General features: G+C 39.5%; 1 protein-coding gene across 2 annotated transcripts in view; it reads right to left on the reverse strand.

Moving 5' to 3' along the window:
• The window catches only part of znf385a (zinc finger protein 385A), an 84,331-nt gene that overhangs the window by 63,368 nt on the left and 5,665 nt on the right, over nt 1–15,298 (reverse strand). Inside the window, exon 1 of one of the 2 annotated variants that reach the window (XM_008413643.2) lies at nt 9,032–9,801. The exons of the other annotated variant lie outside the window; for it this stretch is intronic. Coding sequence (XP_008411865.1) covers nt 9,032–9,041 — 10 coding nt within the window. The 5' untranslated portion in view covers nt 9,042–9,801. Of the gene's footprint in view, nt 1–9,031; nt 9,802–15,298 lie in introns of those variants that run through there. 2 annotated transcript variants of the gene reach the window in all.

The following is a 15,298-nucleotide window of genomic DNA, read 5'->3' on the forward strand; positions in this document are numbered from 1 at the left end:
TAATTAAACATATCAAATTAGACTAAAATATATATTAAACATATCAAATTAGACTAAATCTTTCCTGCTAGAATTACCGAATTTTTCTAACTTCTCAATTAGAAAGTAAAAAATATATTATAATATGACCCTATATTTTACAGTATATGTAAATATCTAACTTGAACTGCTTGATTACTTGAACAAAAAACCAAAGCAAAATCAAAAAATAAGCATATGATGATGCATAAATAAATTAATCAAACTAAACCAACCAACCACATTTGTTATCTCCTGGACAGCAAACTTTTAAATAATTCCTCTCTGACAATTTTTATTCAGAGGGTTTTTGCAAACAAGGGTATGTTTCGTTTGCAATTAAGAATATGAGAAAAACTGTCTCGCCGGTACGACTGGAAGAATTCCCTATGAGCTGACATTGACGTCTGACATTTGGGCTGCAAGAGCTGGTTTGTTGCTGTTTTTTTTTTCGTTTTTTTATTATTCAGGCAGGTGTGCAGCAATGGCACGGGGTTGATCACACGCTCCTGCTGCTACTGTCCCTGGGATGCTTCGCAGCTCTCCTTTTTATCTTGTTTTGTTTGTGGAGACACACCCTGACATAAAACGCCAGTGCACTCTTTTTTCTGGCAGAAGTGTTCAAAAGATGGAAAGCAGGACAGTAAAAGTAGAAGGGTGCCACAAAGAATGCAAAAAATAAAAAGAGAAAAGCTCCAGAGAGAGAAGATGCTAAACGTGTAAAAATGGGCAACTTTTTCAAAAAAAGCGAGCACGCACTTCGTAACGTCAAATAAGGACAGTGAAAAAGAAATGAGACAAGAGACAAGATTGATTTTGCAATCAAGTCAATGAATTGTGTGGCATTGGGCCATGTAGCATATTTTTAAAATGCGACGCCTCATAACTGCCTCAGTCAGAAGAAAGATGCAGCACCAAGCAGCCATGAGCCCTCAAGTTCCGAGTGGACAGTTGTCATTACTCACTGAGTGAACATTATTCTAAGTAATATAGTAAAGATTTGGTATAAAACTGCTTTTTGTGAAAGGTGGCCTGATGATTCAGTTCATTAAAGTAACCAGAATTTTAATATGTGATTTAGTGACATGAGGCGAAGAAGACATTCTCGTGTATTCTGACAATGATACTGTAATAAGCAAAGTTGCGGAGACCAATGGATGGCTCAGGCATAAGTTATTGTTTCAGGGTCGGCCATGTTTATGAAAAACTGCTCTTATGCAGAGGGGGGGAAAAGATAATAGGGTAATTTGAAAGTTATGTCATACTGGGAATAACAAACTTGCAGAGACCAGCTTTTGTTCATTCTTAAAATATTTATGAACACTAATTTGCTTGATATTTGATATTGCAGAAAAGGACATTTTGATGTAGACTAGTGTTTAAGATTTGCCCTTTATCTAAGGTTTTAATTTGTGAATTCAGTTGTGATGGAGCCATATTGTGACTAAGAAAAAAGAGATTAGAGCGTTAAAAGAAATTGTAACACTCTTTATATGTTTTTTTTATATATTTGTATTTACGCTTTTATATAATTTTTATGGTTCGAATATCTCCAAACACTTATTTGAGCAATATGTAGATTCCAATGTTGTAGAAAAGGATGTGCTATTAAGAATACTAGTTAAGGTGTGCATTCATGTTGAAATAAATATACAACTGAAAATGTTTTAGACTCAATTACAAAGCTTTACAGAACCCTGCGTTAATTTAATAATATTTTTTTAACTAAAGTATAAAGGTCAAACACTTTAAACTCCCAGGCTGAAAATGAGTCCAGCTTCAGACTTCAGGAAAGTGTGTTAAAATGTCTTGAAACTAAAGGCAAACACGGTTTCCTATCAAGCGAAGAAAAAAAAATCCATTAGATTCACTCAATTATGACCCAATTATTAGAGACGGAACCCACAGTAATAATAGATATACATAGGTTAGAATAGGATATATGAAAACTGACTATCATACTCAGTTTTTTTTTTCTTTCATCATTTTATTTCATTATAAAGAGTTCAGCTTTGTTTTCTTGCCAAGCAAATTAATGATTCATCACTCAGTTTGACTTTTGTCCAGTTATCTAATATCCTATCTAATTACTCCTATCTACTTATGTTTAATTTCTTTTGTTATCCATTAGGAATACCTCAGTCTGATCCTAGAATTATTACAGGAATGCCAAAGAAGCATTTAAAAAAAAAAAACAGAAGCGGCTTAGCAGACTGCACTGAACATTCAATCGTTGTTTTCACCAGGCTATGTTTTCAAATCAGCTGCAACATAAGAGCAGTAAGTCATAAAGTATTGTGACAGAACGTGCTAGCTAGTGTTGCAAAGAAGCCTCTAAAGGTAGACGCAGAGGTTCTGGTATTTTTCCAGGCCGTGCTGAAAGAATTCAGCAAAGTTAAGCAACACACTTAAGAGTAAACTCTTCATGGGGGATAAACATTTACAAGGCAAAGATACAAGGTTATGAAGATTATAGAACAAGTGCCTGATCCACTGATGTGGTTGAAAACATTGGTTTTATTTGAAGCCGCAGTGCATCCTCCTCGACACCATACAGAGCTGGCAAACAAAGCTCATCATAAGCTGCAGGGTATGTTATCTGATATGACTGCTATTATTTTAACTACAGACATTTGGAGGACAGACTTTTGCCTAATGACACTGCTTAGCCTCACAGTACAGTTAATTAAACAGTCTGGAAATTAACTCATTTTTATTTTCCTGAGGTAAAAGATTATGTTCACCAGGTTTTTTTGTTGCCGTTATTGACTTTGGTTTGTTTCACTCAAACGGAGCAGTGCTCTTTTCCCCACAAAGCTGTAGGGGTAAATAAATGGCATTTATTTACAATAAAAATGACTCTTTAAAACACCAGCGAACTGCTGTTTCAACCAACATGTACTTAGCTTCTCACCATTAAACCATACTGAATCCTTTACAGACTTTCTTGCCCAGATGTTGTAGCCCCAAAGGATTCCCAACATGCATAACTTGTGAATGCAATACTGCAGCACTGGAGGTTGCTGCGTACATGGCATGTTTTATTCAAGTTTTTGCAGGCGCCAAAAGCACCCTGCACATTTAATGTTAGGCATTTTAAGAAATCAAGTTCTCCAGTGTCCCCTTGGCTTTGCCTTTAGTAAATGGCCTTTGACAGAGGACACTGCAGAAAGGGTGATGGAGCTGTTGGAGCCGGAGGAGCCTCCACCTTCCTCTTCTCTGCAGTGTTACACACACCAAGGGGCCACACACACGCACAGATGCTCCAACAGACACAATGGGTTACCTTCCCACCAGTCCAATAACAGGCCTATTCATTAAAGTCCCTTACAGACAGTATTGACAGCCTGCTGACACATAGTCACTCCAGCATAAACAAATGGAGGAATAGCTAGGAGCAAAGGCAGGATGGGAGGAGGGAAAAAGACCTGTTATAATGGCTTTTTGACCGAGGAAAAAAAAATCTCTGTGAGCAAGGAGTGTGAGAGCCAGCCACACAGAAACAGGGGGAGCAACGGGAGCTGCTACTTCGTCCAGAACACAAACACATATTATTGTTCTCCCTAAGGCTTAGTGGAGTTGTCCCTCCATTGTTTAACATGTGAAACTATCATGTTAGGTCACAACTAGTAAATGTAATTTATTTTAAGGGGACGGTATTATGCAAAATCAACCTTTTGAAGCTTTATATCATCTTATAATGCTACTCCCTTATCAAAAACATACCTGGAGTGTTGCCTTGATTATTTTATGCGTCTTCGAGAAATTCTTTATGGCAGCCGTTCAACTGTGCAAAATGCCTCAGCGGACCGAGAGCTGCCTTCTGGTTGCAGTTTCCAAGCTTCTGAGCTTCCGCCTCGCAAAGCAGCGTTCCCTCGTGACTCCCCCACTCAGCTCCTTCAGACTAGCTAGCAGCAATTTGCAAACACCTGGTGGAACTGCACATCTGCTGAGCTCATTATTCATGCTATTTCTCAGTGAACTGTTGGCAAAAATGTTGTCAAAGGATTAAGAGCAATGTCATGATTCAAAAATGCAAATTTCTATTAAGTCATATTTGTATACTGGATTTTCATAATGACTTAAGGTAACATGCTATTATGCTATAAAATGGCAGTAGGTGCCTGGAAAATACATAATACTGCCCAATTTAAAAACAACTATTTGAAGCAATAAAGTAATGGATCCATGGAGACTGCAGTTGCAGAAATTGGCTGATTTTTAACTCAAATCAGTCCAGACCAATGATTAAGCAGGCCGTAACTCAAAAATTCATTATTTTCCTGGTTGATGAATGCACTATTGTGCAAATTGAAGCCTAATTTATACTCCCTAGTCATCCTTCCTAATGCAAAGCGTGAGGTACTTTCTGTAAATTGTACCCCAACTTTCTATGGACGTTTGCCAGCAGTCGAGGGTTTTGCAACCACATTGGCTGTGTGCCTCAGCGGGGACAATAATATTCTATAGTAGACATGCTAACGAGGAGAAGAAAAACCAAAAAAAGTTTATTTTAAATACATACAGTAATGAGACTGATTTTCTTTTTGGCTATCAAAAATCTTAATTAAGTTATTTATAATTTATTCATCCAGAGGTTTGTTGCTTTGGAACCTATTTTCACCTTTGAAAACAATGAATCTGCTCATTTAGGAAGGAAATACAAACATGATTTTGTCCGAGTAAATCTTCAATAATAAGTTTACTTCAGCATCAAACAGGAGTAAAAATGTAAGTAATGATATTCTGTGAATGTTTACATTTTTAACCATGATTTAAAAAATCTAGCTCACATCAGTAAATAAAAATGTAACACATTAATTACACTGTCTCATCTGTGACTGTGACCCATTAGTAAAAGCGGCAACCATGAAAATGCTGCCTGTACCACGGCTCCTAAGCAAAGTACAACAAATTTTTTCATTTATTTTCTTAACCATTTTTTTTTTCTGACTAGAAGTAATACAAATCTTTTGAAGAGACTCAGCCAGAGCCGACTTGAATCTGACAGAAATTCTATAGATGAAGCTAAATATTAATGTGATGGGAAGAAAGCTTTCCAACCTCTAACACAGGTATTACTAAAGATAAAACATAAAAATACCAGTGGACACACGTATAAAGCTTGTGAAAACAACTTTAAATCTATATCTACCACAGATATGAACATTTGACATGTTAACTTTAGATTTTTTTTTTTGTCTTGCTAAATTGAAAGACAAAGTGACTAATATGCTCTGCCACCTTTATTTCCACCTTCAATAAACCTCTTGAAAGTAAATGTTCTGTACATATGTTTCGCTTCAGCAGAGACAGACAGAGCGGGAGTTAAAACTGGCAACAGAACAAATTCCTACCTTGGCCTAGTGCTAGCTTCAGCGGGTCTTCATCATGTTTGCATTTTTTGTTTAATTTTAAATGTATACCACACTTTATGCATACCGAATGTCTGACTATAACTACTTTGTCCTTTTAGCCCAAAAAAGTGAGCATGTTACGACAAAAATGGGGGAGGGGGGAACAAAAAAAAAGACTGCAGACTTTCCAAGAGACACTTTTTTCAATTTGACCTCTGTGTCAGAGAAAAATAGGTAAATTGCAGAAGCAACAGCTATGCATGCAGGTCAGCACAGAGGCAGACTTCATGAAGACAGATTAGGCCTGCGTGGGCACACAAACACAAAGACAAAGAGACAGATAGACTGGAAAGCCCTGAACTCAGAGTCTGATTCAAACAGACAAGACAGATGAGACAGGGAAAAACATTCAAACATGAACTGATCTCGACATGGTGGAGGTGTCCCCCCAGTCCTCCATCCACAAAACAAGAAAAAAAGAACCACAATGTGAAGAGGCTTTAAATTGAATTAGTGAGGGAGAATGTTGTTAGACAGCTTTATGATGGCACATCTGGTGCAAGTGGAATGACATATCAGAGATAGAGATGTTTTAACCAAAAGCAAGTGTTATACCATAACCTCCCATATGGCATATTATCTTTTCTGTTTTCTAAGAGAGCATGTCAGCTCATCTCAGTTCTCCAAACCTTTTAATACACAGAAAACTCAACAACGGAAGCTGCCGAACTTGCTGCAGAGTGAATGTCAACCATTTGGCTAAGCTCACCAGATAGCCGCTGATGTTATCTGCATCTGCACTGTCGTCATCATCAGAGCTGCTACAAGCCTCTGCCAGGTCCCAAGAACTGCTGCAGTGCTCGTCAACCACAGTCACAGTATAAGGGTAGAACCTTGATGGTGACGTTTTTTGCTCAAGGTCAGAAAAACGGAGGACAAAAAAGGTTGATGGCCATAGTTGGTGAAGCATGCAGTTTATATAGGCGTATCCACGCCGTCCAGGGCTCACACACAAATGTCTCAATATTATCTTTCTTTCTTTACAAGGCGTACATGCCATTTATCTTGAAAAATGTATTATACCTTACAAGGTTCATATCAATGAGCCCAATCAGGAAATTTGCTGACTGGAACTGGAAATCAACTTGCAACAGAAAGGTAAAGGTCATTGCAATGACATTATCCTTTCTTGGCAGAGAAGAACCAAAAATGCTGAATAACTCAACACACCGTTGTGAAAAAGCAGGTTTCCCCTTTGCAGATTTCTTCTGCATTTGTTAACTGTTATAAAAAAAAACATGTTAATATCAAACAAACAACTGCAACAGGAAAAACAGGACAGATTTTTCAAATGATGATTTTATTTAGTCAGGAAAGAAAAACTTCCCAGAACATCATGCCATAGGATCTTGTTTACATTTAGGTCCAGGCTTTGACTAGACCTCTACGAAAAGTTTCTTGAACAATTCAGATGTTCAAATTTAAGGTAAGCTGGATATTCTCCTACAGGATGTAATTGTAGAGACCAGAGTTTGTTTTTCACTAATCAGCCTATAGCAAATTATCCCAAATATACAAAGCATTTCTGATCATTTCTGATGAAAAAAAGGTGTGATGACCTTTTCTGAAATGTGTGTTAATTTTACACCACATGCACCATGATCCACACCTTCCAAAAAGATCCAGTTCTGTCTCAATACACATTTTTTCCACATGTTTTGGGAAACATCCATCCATCTCAAATTTATACAATTTATAAAATTTGAGATGGGTGTTTGAGTTCTTGGCTAATTATGATTTTGGTGTTTTACTTCTTCTTACTGTTAAATCTTGAAAGGTGACTTTGATCAAATCCAGTGAGATGGTCAATGCTTCAGATGTTGTCCTAGATGATCGATTTGCACCTGGAGTAATTTTGGTAGGCCAGGTGGGTAAGGATTGTCTTTATGTTGCTCTGGAATCCAAAGACTTGCAAATGGTTTTTCTTGGATGACATTGTTTTTTTTTTATCTGTTCTTCATATTTTTTAGGTTGGGGGAATTATGTGTTGCTTTATGAAAACTTTTTTGCCAGTTTCATATCTTCAGGCAGGTTTGTTCAAATTATTTTCTTGATCATAAATTATTTTTTCACATTTGGACTTTGAAAAAGTTTTTTTCTTAATAAGTGACAATAATTTGAAACGTGCATTTTGCATTTACTTTGGTTTACGGTACCAGAACCTCACTTCAAAAGTTCATATCTACCCCTTTAATCAGCAGAAGCATTGGTATGCTATTAGACATGAAGGTAAAGTGTTTTGCAGTAAGTTACAGGATTATAATTTAAATGAGGTCAATATGCTGTAAAAAATCTGCAGTGAAAGCAACATAGCCTGAGTGCGTTTCTGCATAGGCCCTCATTGCAAAGATAAATTCCACATTTTATGACTTTTGCCTAGACTCCTTAACAGTTAAAACTGACAGCATAATAACTACCTTAAGCTAAAACCATTAAAGTGGCGTAGCTGTGCTGCTGTTAACACATCCAGGTCGAATATCATTTACTGCAGTTGCTACCACCTGCAACCCAAACAAGACAGTACTCGTCTAATTGCTAAGTCAAAATATTCACTTTTGACCAGCTGCAAAACAAGAAAAAAATCAGGGCACAATTTGGTAAAACCCAACTTTTTTTTATATATACACTTCATAGCTTTCGCTAACTCTACATGCACTCTACATGCACGCTCTTCAATATGCATACCTCTGCCAGCCCTCACAGCCGAGAGTCTGCACGACTCCCTATAATCATTAAAGATGTCTGCATGAAAAACATGCCTGCCGGGTGGGCAGAGAAGCGGAGCGGTGCCTGAATCAGCCCAGGCATGCGTTAAAACAAAGTGGCCTCTCCTTCAGAGCACATAGCAACACAGACAAACACACATACACACACACGTTCGCAATGCTGAGTCCCCCCTTCAGAATGCCCCCCCCCAACACACACACAGTCTCATAGAAACGGCCATACACAAATGAGAATACTGTAGAACACCTATATCTATCCTATTTAAACAGTAGCTGGACTCATCCTCCATGTGAATGCACACAGAAGTCCCTCCTTCAAGCATGGCCAGTATGAGATCAGCATACTAAAGAAGAAACTGCTAGCAGGCTGACTCAAAGCAAAGCAACAGTGCAAGATTAACTGCAAACTAACATGTCCTGCATGCTGGAGACTGGCTCATTCCCTGTAAATGGTCGCGTTAGTTTTTTTTCAAGAAGCTGTATTATCTCAAGAGACGAAATTCCCCCACGTGGTCCTTTCTATTTGTATAAATTTCCATCTCTTATCAGTAAGTTTGGATGAAAGCATCCCTGTCAGCTTTCTTCCTCTGGCACCACACGCATAGGAATGGTTGAGTCTGGTCATGTGACCAAACAGCTCCGAAACACTTTGACCTTCACTGTCATCACTCACACCTGCCTCAGTAATGGCACACTACTGTCGTAATTACGCACGCTGACCATGACTTTAAAGGGTTTATCCAAGTGCAGCAGACGGAGCAGAACATGGCATTAATCAGCAGCTGCTGGTGGCCAAGTTTAAGTAGGGATTAGTGGCTGACCTCACCAAAAATCCCATGCACCGAAAAAAAAAAGACAGAGACAACTCACCCAGAATCATGCTGTGTGGGTTTGTGTTGCCTTTGGTATCCCCTGGGGTTGGCAGGTGTTTCCCCCCACTTGCCCGAGTCTCTCCTGCTTTCGCCGAGAGACAACAACAAAAAAGCTCCAAAAAAAAAAAAAAAAAAAAAAAAAAAAAAAAAAAAAACAATTCAGAGTCGTCCCCCCCCCCTTCCACTCTCCGGAAAGAGGCAACTCAGAGAGGCAGTGCTGGATGTGGAGACAGACTGCTGCTGCTACTGCTGCTGCTGCACATGTCGTCCCTTGCGCCTGCCCTCTCCAGGTGAAAGACTGTGTGTGTGGAACAGAGAGTGTGTGTGCTCTTGCGAGTGTGTGGATATGTTAGTGCGCGAATGAGAAGGAGGGGGGGGGTCCAGTGTTTCTTCAGCGGTGGCTCAGGTATGCCTGAGGACAGTGTGAGGAGCAGAGGACGGTGAAGGGGAGAAAGAGAGAGGAGAGCGAGGGGGGTAGGAGGGTTGAGCCTAAAGTGTGACAGCCAATCACAAGGGGGAGGGCTACAGAGCCCTGATCTTCTACTCCACAGCAGCCAAGAGGAAATGCAGTGGTCTCCAGCAAACAGCTGACAAGCACTTTCCTTTCATCTGTACCATTTCACAGGAGGCTTCAAAAGAAGAAAAAAAACAAAGAAAAACTGGGGAACGTCCTCCTTGCTATGTAAAGTCAGCACCTGCTTTGGTCTCGCACAAAAAAACACACACACACTCTCTTTTCCCAGTCTCACTTTCTCTCTGCTTCTTGTTTTTGGGGCTGGGTATAACCTAAAGGCACCTTACATGCCTCTGCTCTGATTGGTGGCAGACTTGGCCAATGGGAGCGACGGCACACACTTGTCATCATGCAGAGTGGAAGTCATGAAGGAGAGACGGAGCTTGACTGAAAATGCCATCTCCCTCTCATTTTTCACATTCACCCCCCTATAAGAGCCCAGTCTCCCACATCTGTTTACAGCACTTGTTGTTCTCCACCTCTTCCCTCTCCTGCCCTCCCCTCTTTCTCTGTCCTTTGACTCCACACCTATGTGGACTTGTTAAAGGATTAACCTTTTATTTGTCCTTCTCTCCTTCCATCTCCTGACCCTTTCAAGCAAAATTAGACGTTTTATCGTCTGAGCTTTTGTCAGAGGGATTGGAATTCAGACTGGGAGAGCGGTGGGGGAAGAGAGGAGTGGTGGGTGGGTGGGGGGGGGGGTGCCAGGCAAAAAAGAAGAAGAGATGAAATGGGAAGCGACAGAGCGGAGGAAGCAGAAAAAGGAGGGGGAGAGATTAAACTAAACACAAACTGACAGAGGGATGAAGAGACGTGGAGAGACAAGAAGAGACGACCAGAAGGAAACGCAGACAAAGAGAGAGGAAAGCTGTCAGACCCAGGAGAGAATTAAACAGGACCTCAGCAAGGCAGTCACTAATTGAAGAGGAGATTCGCAGACAGTTGTTTTATGGTCCAATTCCACCACACTAAGAAGCCACTCAGAAAAATGTCCGCTGTCATGTTCCCGGTCTGCTCTCTCCTTCCAGTTTCCCCTTTATGAAGGAGAAATCATAGGACAGCTTGGGAGAGACGTTTTCTAAAATCACAGCCCCGACGTTACCGAGTAGCTCGGTGCGTTAGAGAAGGCTTAACAAAACTGTCAAAAAAACTAATCCCCTTGGGCAGGCCTGCTTGCAAACACAACAGATACAACCACGTGAGCCTGGGGCGACAGCAGAAAGCTGTCTGATGTTCATGGAGTCTCCCCTCGTCCTGCTTTCTCGTTTTGCTTTTTTTTATTTTCTAACTGTACTCTCTCACTTCCATTCTCACGCTCTCAGGCTGAGGCTGTGAGTCAAAGGATGTTGGAGTGAATACTAAGGAGATGGGCTGACACCTCTCTGTGAAGGAGCTCCGCTGCATACCTCCATGGTACCTTGGAAATCTGTTCGTACCCCTTGAACTTTAATGTGTTTTGTTTTAATTGTACAAGATAGCAGAGTGGAAGAAATGTATGATGTGTGATGTTTAAACCTTTGTCAAATAGAATTTACGAAATTATGCCATTCAGTGTATTTTACTTTGATACCCCAGAAATAAATATAGTGCAGTGAATTCCCTTTAGAAGTCACTTTATCACCAAATTAGAAAATTCTAATTAAGTTCAAATTCAAAAATACTTCATTTGTCCCAAAGGGAAATTAAATAATGAAATTATTTCAGACTTATACAGTCCTTATCAATCCTCAAAGGGTTCTCAAAGACGCTTTACAATAAAACAAGGCATTTCCCTTCATGCACTGATGATAAGTGGCAATCTACTGGATTGTAGCCACAGCTGCCCAGCCTGCCACGGCTTCTGCCATCGGCCCTTCTGATCAACACCAGTACGCAAGGTGGGTCAAGTGTCTTTCCCAGGGACACAACAGAAGTGGGTGGAGCAAGAATTGAATCGTCCCCTTGTAGGGCAAACTCCTACAGCGGCCGCCACCATCGCACCCAAAAAGTAAAAAAGGAAAAAGTCCACCTGTGTAGTTTAATTTCAGTATCAATCCTGCTGTTCTGTGTGTGTCTCAGAGGTTTGCTACAGTGAATTAGCAAACCTAATTCACCTTAAAAGGTGAATGATATTAAAAGATCATCTACCTTAGTCATTTTTTTTGGATGAGTGAAGAGATTTCTGGAAATAGTGCCATATTTGTTAGGAATTTTTGATAAAGGACAAATTGTTTTTGAGAAACTCTTATTATCCAGTATTAGCAAGGTGGAGCAGTTGGTAGCACATTTCCCCTTAAGCCAGAAGGCCCTAGGTTCGAATTGAGACCTGGGGTATTTCTACATGGATATGTTATGCTTTTCCAATAGTCAAGAAACATTATTGCTAGTTGTGTGTGTGTATCTATGCCTATGTTGCCCTATGATGAACTCCAGCTCTTGCCCAATGACCACTGATAGGCACCAGGTCCTGCATTACCTTTGATGGCAGGAATAGATGATGTGATGAATAGAAGGAAGTGTATTAGAAACTTGTGTAGACATGGGCACCGAAACTGACTCTAATCTTCCAAAGTTGTTCCTGTAAAGAAGCCACAAGACATCTTGTAAGCATATGGAAGAAGACGCTCTAGTCAGGCAGAATTAAACTAATTTTGGTGGACCTTCTCTTGCAAAACACTGTGTTTTTATGAAAAGACAACACTTCATATCAGACTGAATATTTGGGTGAAACGTGATCTTACAGAATCATACAGGTGGATGATATTCTTCAGCATGGACAGGAAGACTGCTCTGAGTTATTTGACCAGAAGACTGGTCAAACTAAATGCTGGGCAGCTCCTGAAGCATCAGTGACTTGCAGTTCTCATTTTGGTCCCTGCTCCAACACAGCGGACTCAAGATCTACAAAGGCTTGGAAATATTCCGTCATTTGATTCAGGAGTGTTAAACCAGGAACAAATCTAAAACATTATGACACAATCTCCTAACTACGGTCATTACTGTGATAGAAGCTCAAGAAGACATGAGACTGGGGCAGATGTTCACCTTACATCAGCTCAACAACCCTAATCATTGCAACAAAATGTGAATGTCAATGATTGAAATGCTTCTTACTGAGAAAACATTTTAAAAACCATGCATCATTTTCCTTGCACTTAACAATTATGCACAAATTTGTGTTAGTTCTTCACATGAAATTCAATGTTTGGCTGCAATGTGACAAAATGTAAAAGAGTTCAAGGGGTTTAAATTGTTTTGAAAGACGCTGTATGACTTTGTAGGTAAACAGAGGCAGACTTTAATGCCACAAACACCCACTCACATTTATCAGAGACTGTATAAAATCCTATGATAAAAAGCTCCTAGAAATAAAGCACCTGCGGATATATATGGAAATATCACCTGGAATCAAAGAGAGAAATATCAACAGAGTCCCTCACCAGCATTTCGGGGAACCGAGCAAACAATTTGTTGAAAAGAACAGGAATTCAGGTCTTGGATGAATTCCTGCAGTGGTCAGTCCTGCAGGAACAGGACTGACCACTGAGAATATGTGTTTCCCAAAATGGGATACAAGCAGGTGGAATGATAGTTAACATCAATAAAACTGTTTCTCTGGGCATTCAAACTGTGTGTGTGTGTGTGTGGGGAGGGGGGTGTCTGTGTGTGAGAAAGAGAGACGTAAAAAGAGCTGAGATAGGGTTTCTTCATTAGTTGTGTTGGTATCAATAATTCAGAGCTGGTCCTTGTTGGCGTTCAATGGGCCGAGGGCTAATGTGCTGTCAGGCCAACAGGGGCCCAGGACTGAGCGCCACTTTAATGGATGTCATGATGAGAGGGTGAAATTGGAGCATGGGTATCCTGTATCATCCATAGGCAAAAAAACCGGGCAAGGAAAACGCAGGGGAGGAAAGTCAAGGGACAGGGGAAGGGTGAGGGTCACTGGGGAGGGGACAGATGAGACGACTGGGCAGGTAGAGGAGCAGGATGTTGGTAAATGAATGAACTGAGATCAAGTAAAGAAGGTGCACTACTACCATATAATGAAACAGGTAATAATAATCAACTTATTTCGAGGCAAATATTGTTTAAAATCCAATAGCATTATTTATTATTACAAATATTCTATATTATTTTTATTTGTACATGGTTTATGTCAGGGTTCTCCAACCTTCCACAATGGCTTTCAATAGCTTTGGCTAAGAACCAGCTAATTTAGATTTAACAGCAAATACAGGTTTTAAGGATTTTTTCAGTTTTTCATCGAATAATTGCATTTTCACAACATAATGTCAGTAAAAACACCAGTACATTTTTTCTGGATTTACTTTTTCTACTTGAAGTTGGAAACTATATACTTTTTATACATACAATTTCACAGATCGTATGTATAAACGATGGGATAAAAATTGACATGTTTTCTTGTATGGGATGAAAATGTATCAATTTTATTTTTGCAAAAGTTTTGGAGGTTTTTCTCTTCCAAAAAAGTGGTTATAATTCTATAGCATCTAATTATCAAAAAATGATAAACAGTTATAAAGGTCATGTGATATTTGTGGCTCTAAACGTGTTTTATTTTACTGAGAGCAAAAATGACTCATTAAGACTGCAGACTCCTGTGATACGTTTTAGAAGTTTTAGATATTTGTATCATTTCTGAATTTTCTCAATATAGAAACATGTTGCCTCAGTTCTTTAAATAAATGAGGAAACAGCTATTTACACATAAAATAGATTTATGTGTCCATTCATTTTTATTCTCTTTCTCAATGGGCTCTTTGGACTTACGGTGCTGACTTCACATCTGCATGAGCGAAATACGGCTTTCTTGTTTCCACTTTGAGTTACCATAGCAGCTAGAAAAGATAAAGTCGTATTTCAGACGCACATACAGCAATATTACGAACATTGTTGTCTTCCTAATATAATGGGCTTTTAAGTTTTCATGGACCCTGAATTAAGAAGACGGTGGCTTGAAAATATTCGTCGCTACCTGTTAAAGCTAACGCCGCACAGCAAACTTTGTAGCCTTCACTTCACTCCGGATCAGCTTCTTCAGCCTAAAACTACGGGGGGAGACGGGTGGTAAATAAAGGAGCCGTCCCTGTGTTATTTCCATGCAATCACTTCTGTATTCAGTCTGAAAGAGCGAGTATATGGGAACGACCAGCAGACCAGAGCCAGACAGCCGAGCAACTGATCCGCCTGTACACACCGCTGTTCACAAGAAACATGCAATGGTAACTAGAAAAATAGCTGTTCCTACCTAGCGAAACAGCCGTGAGAATGCATATTTGCAGAATGACTGCTGCAAAAATGCCAGAAAAAGTAGGGAAAAGCTTAAAAAGTAGAAGAAAGCATTAGAATTAGAAATAGTTGAATCAGTTGAACAGTGAAACAAATCAAAAAGCAGAAATTTAGTAGGATAAATTAGTACAATACCAGAAATAGTTGAAACAGTTGGAACAGTGAAACATAGTAACATAGGAAAAAGAATAAAATAGGAGAAGCAGAAATTATTACAAAGGCAGAAATATTTGAAGAAGTGAAATAGCAAAACAAAAAAGGCATAAAGGAGCAGTAGAGGCAGAACAGTTTGATATATGATTTACTGAAATTGATTAAAGATTGCAGAAGACCTTAAAAGACAGTAAAACCAGTAGAAGTAGAAGGCAAAAAGAAAAGTAGACCAGCTGAAAATATAGTTTAACCAGTAGAAGTAGAAGCAGAGAAGAGTAGACAAGCTAAAAGATAGTAAAACCAACAGAA

This window comes from Poecilia reticulata, linkage group LG7, assembly GCF_000633615.1.
Source record: "Poecilia reticulata strain Guanapo linkage group LG7, Guppy_female_1.0+MT, whole genome shotgun sequence".
In the NCBI taxonomy this organism is placed as follows: Eukaryota; Metazoa; Chordata; class Actinopteri; order Cyprinodontiformes; family Poeciliidae; genus Poecilia; species Poecilia reticulata.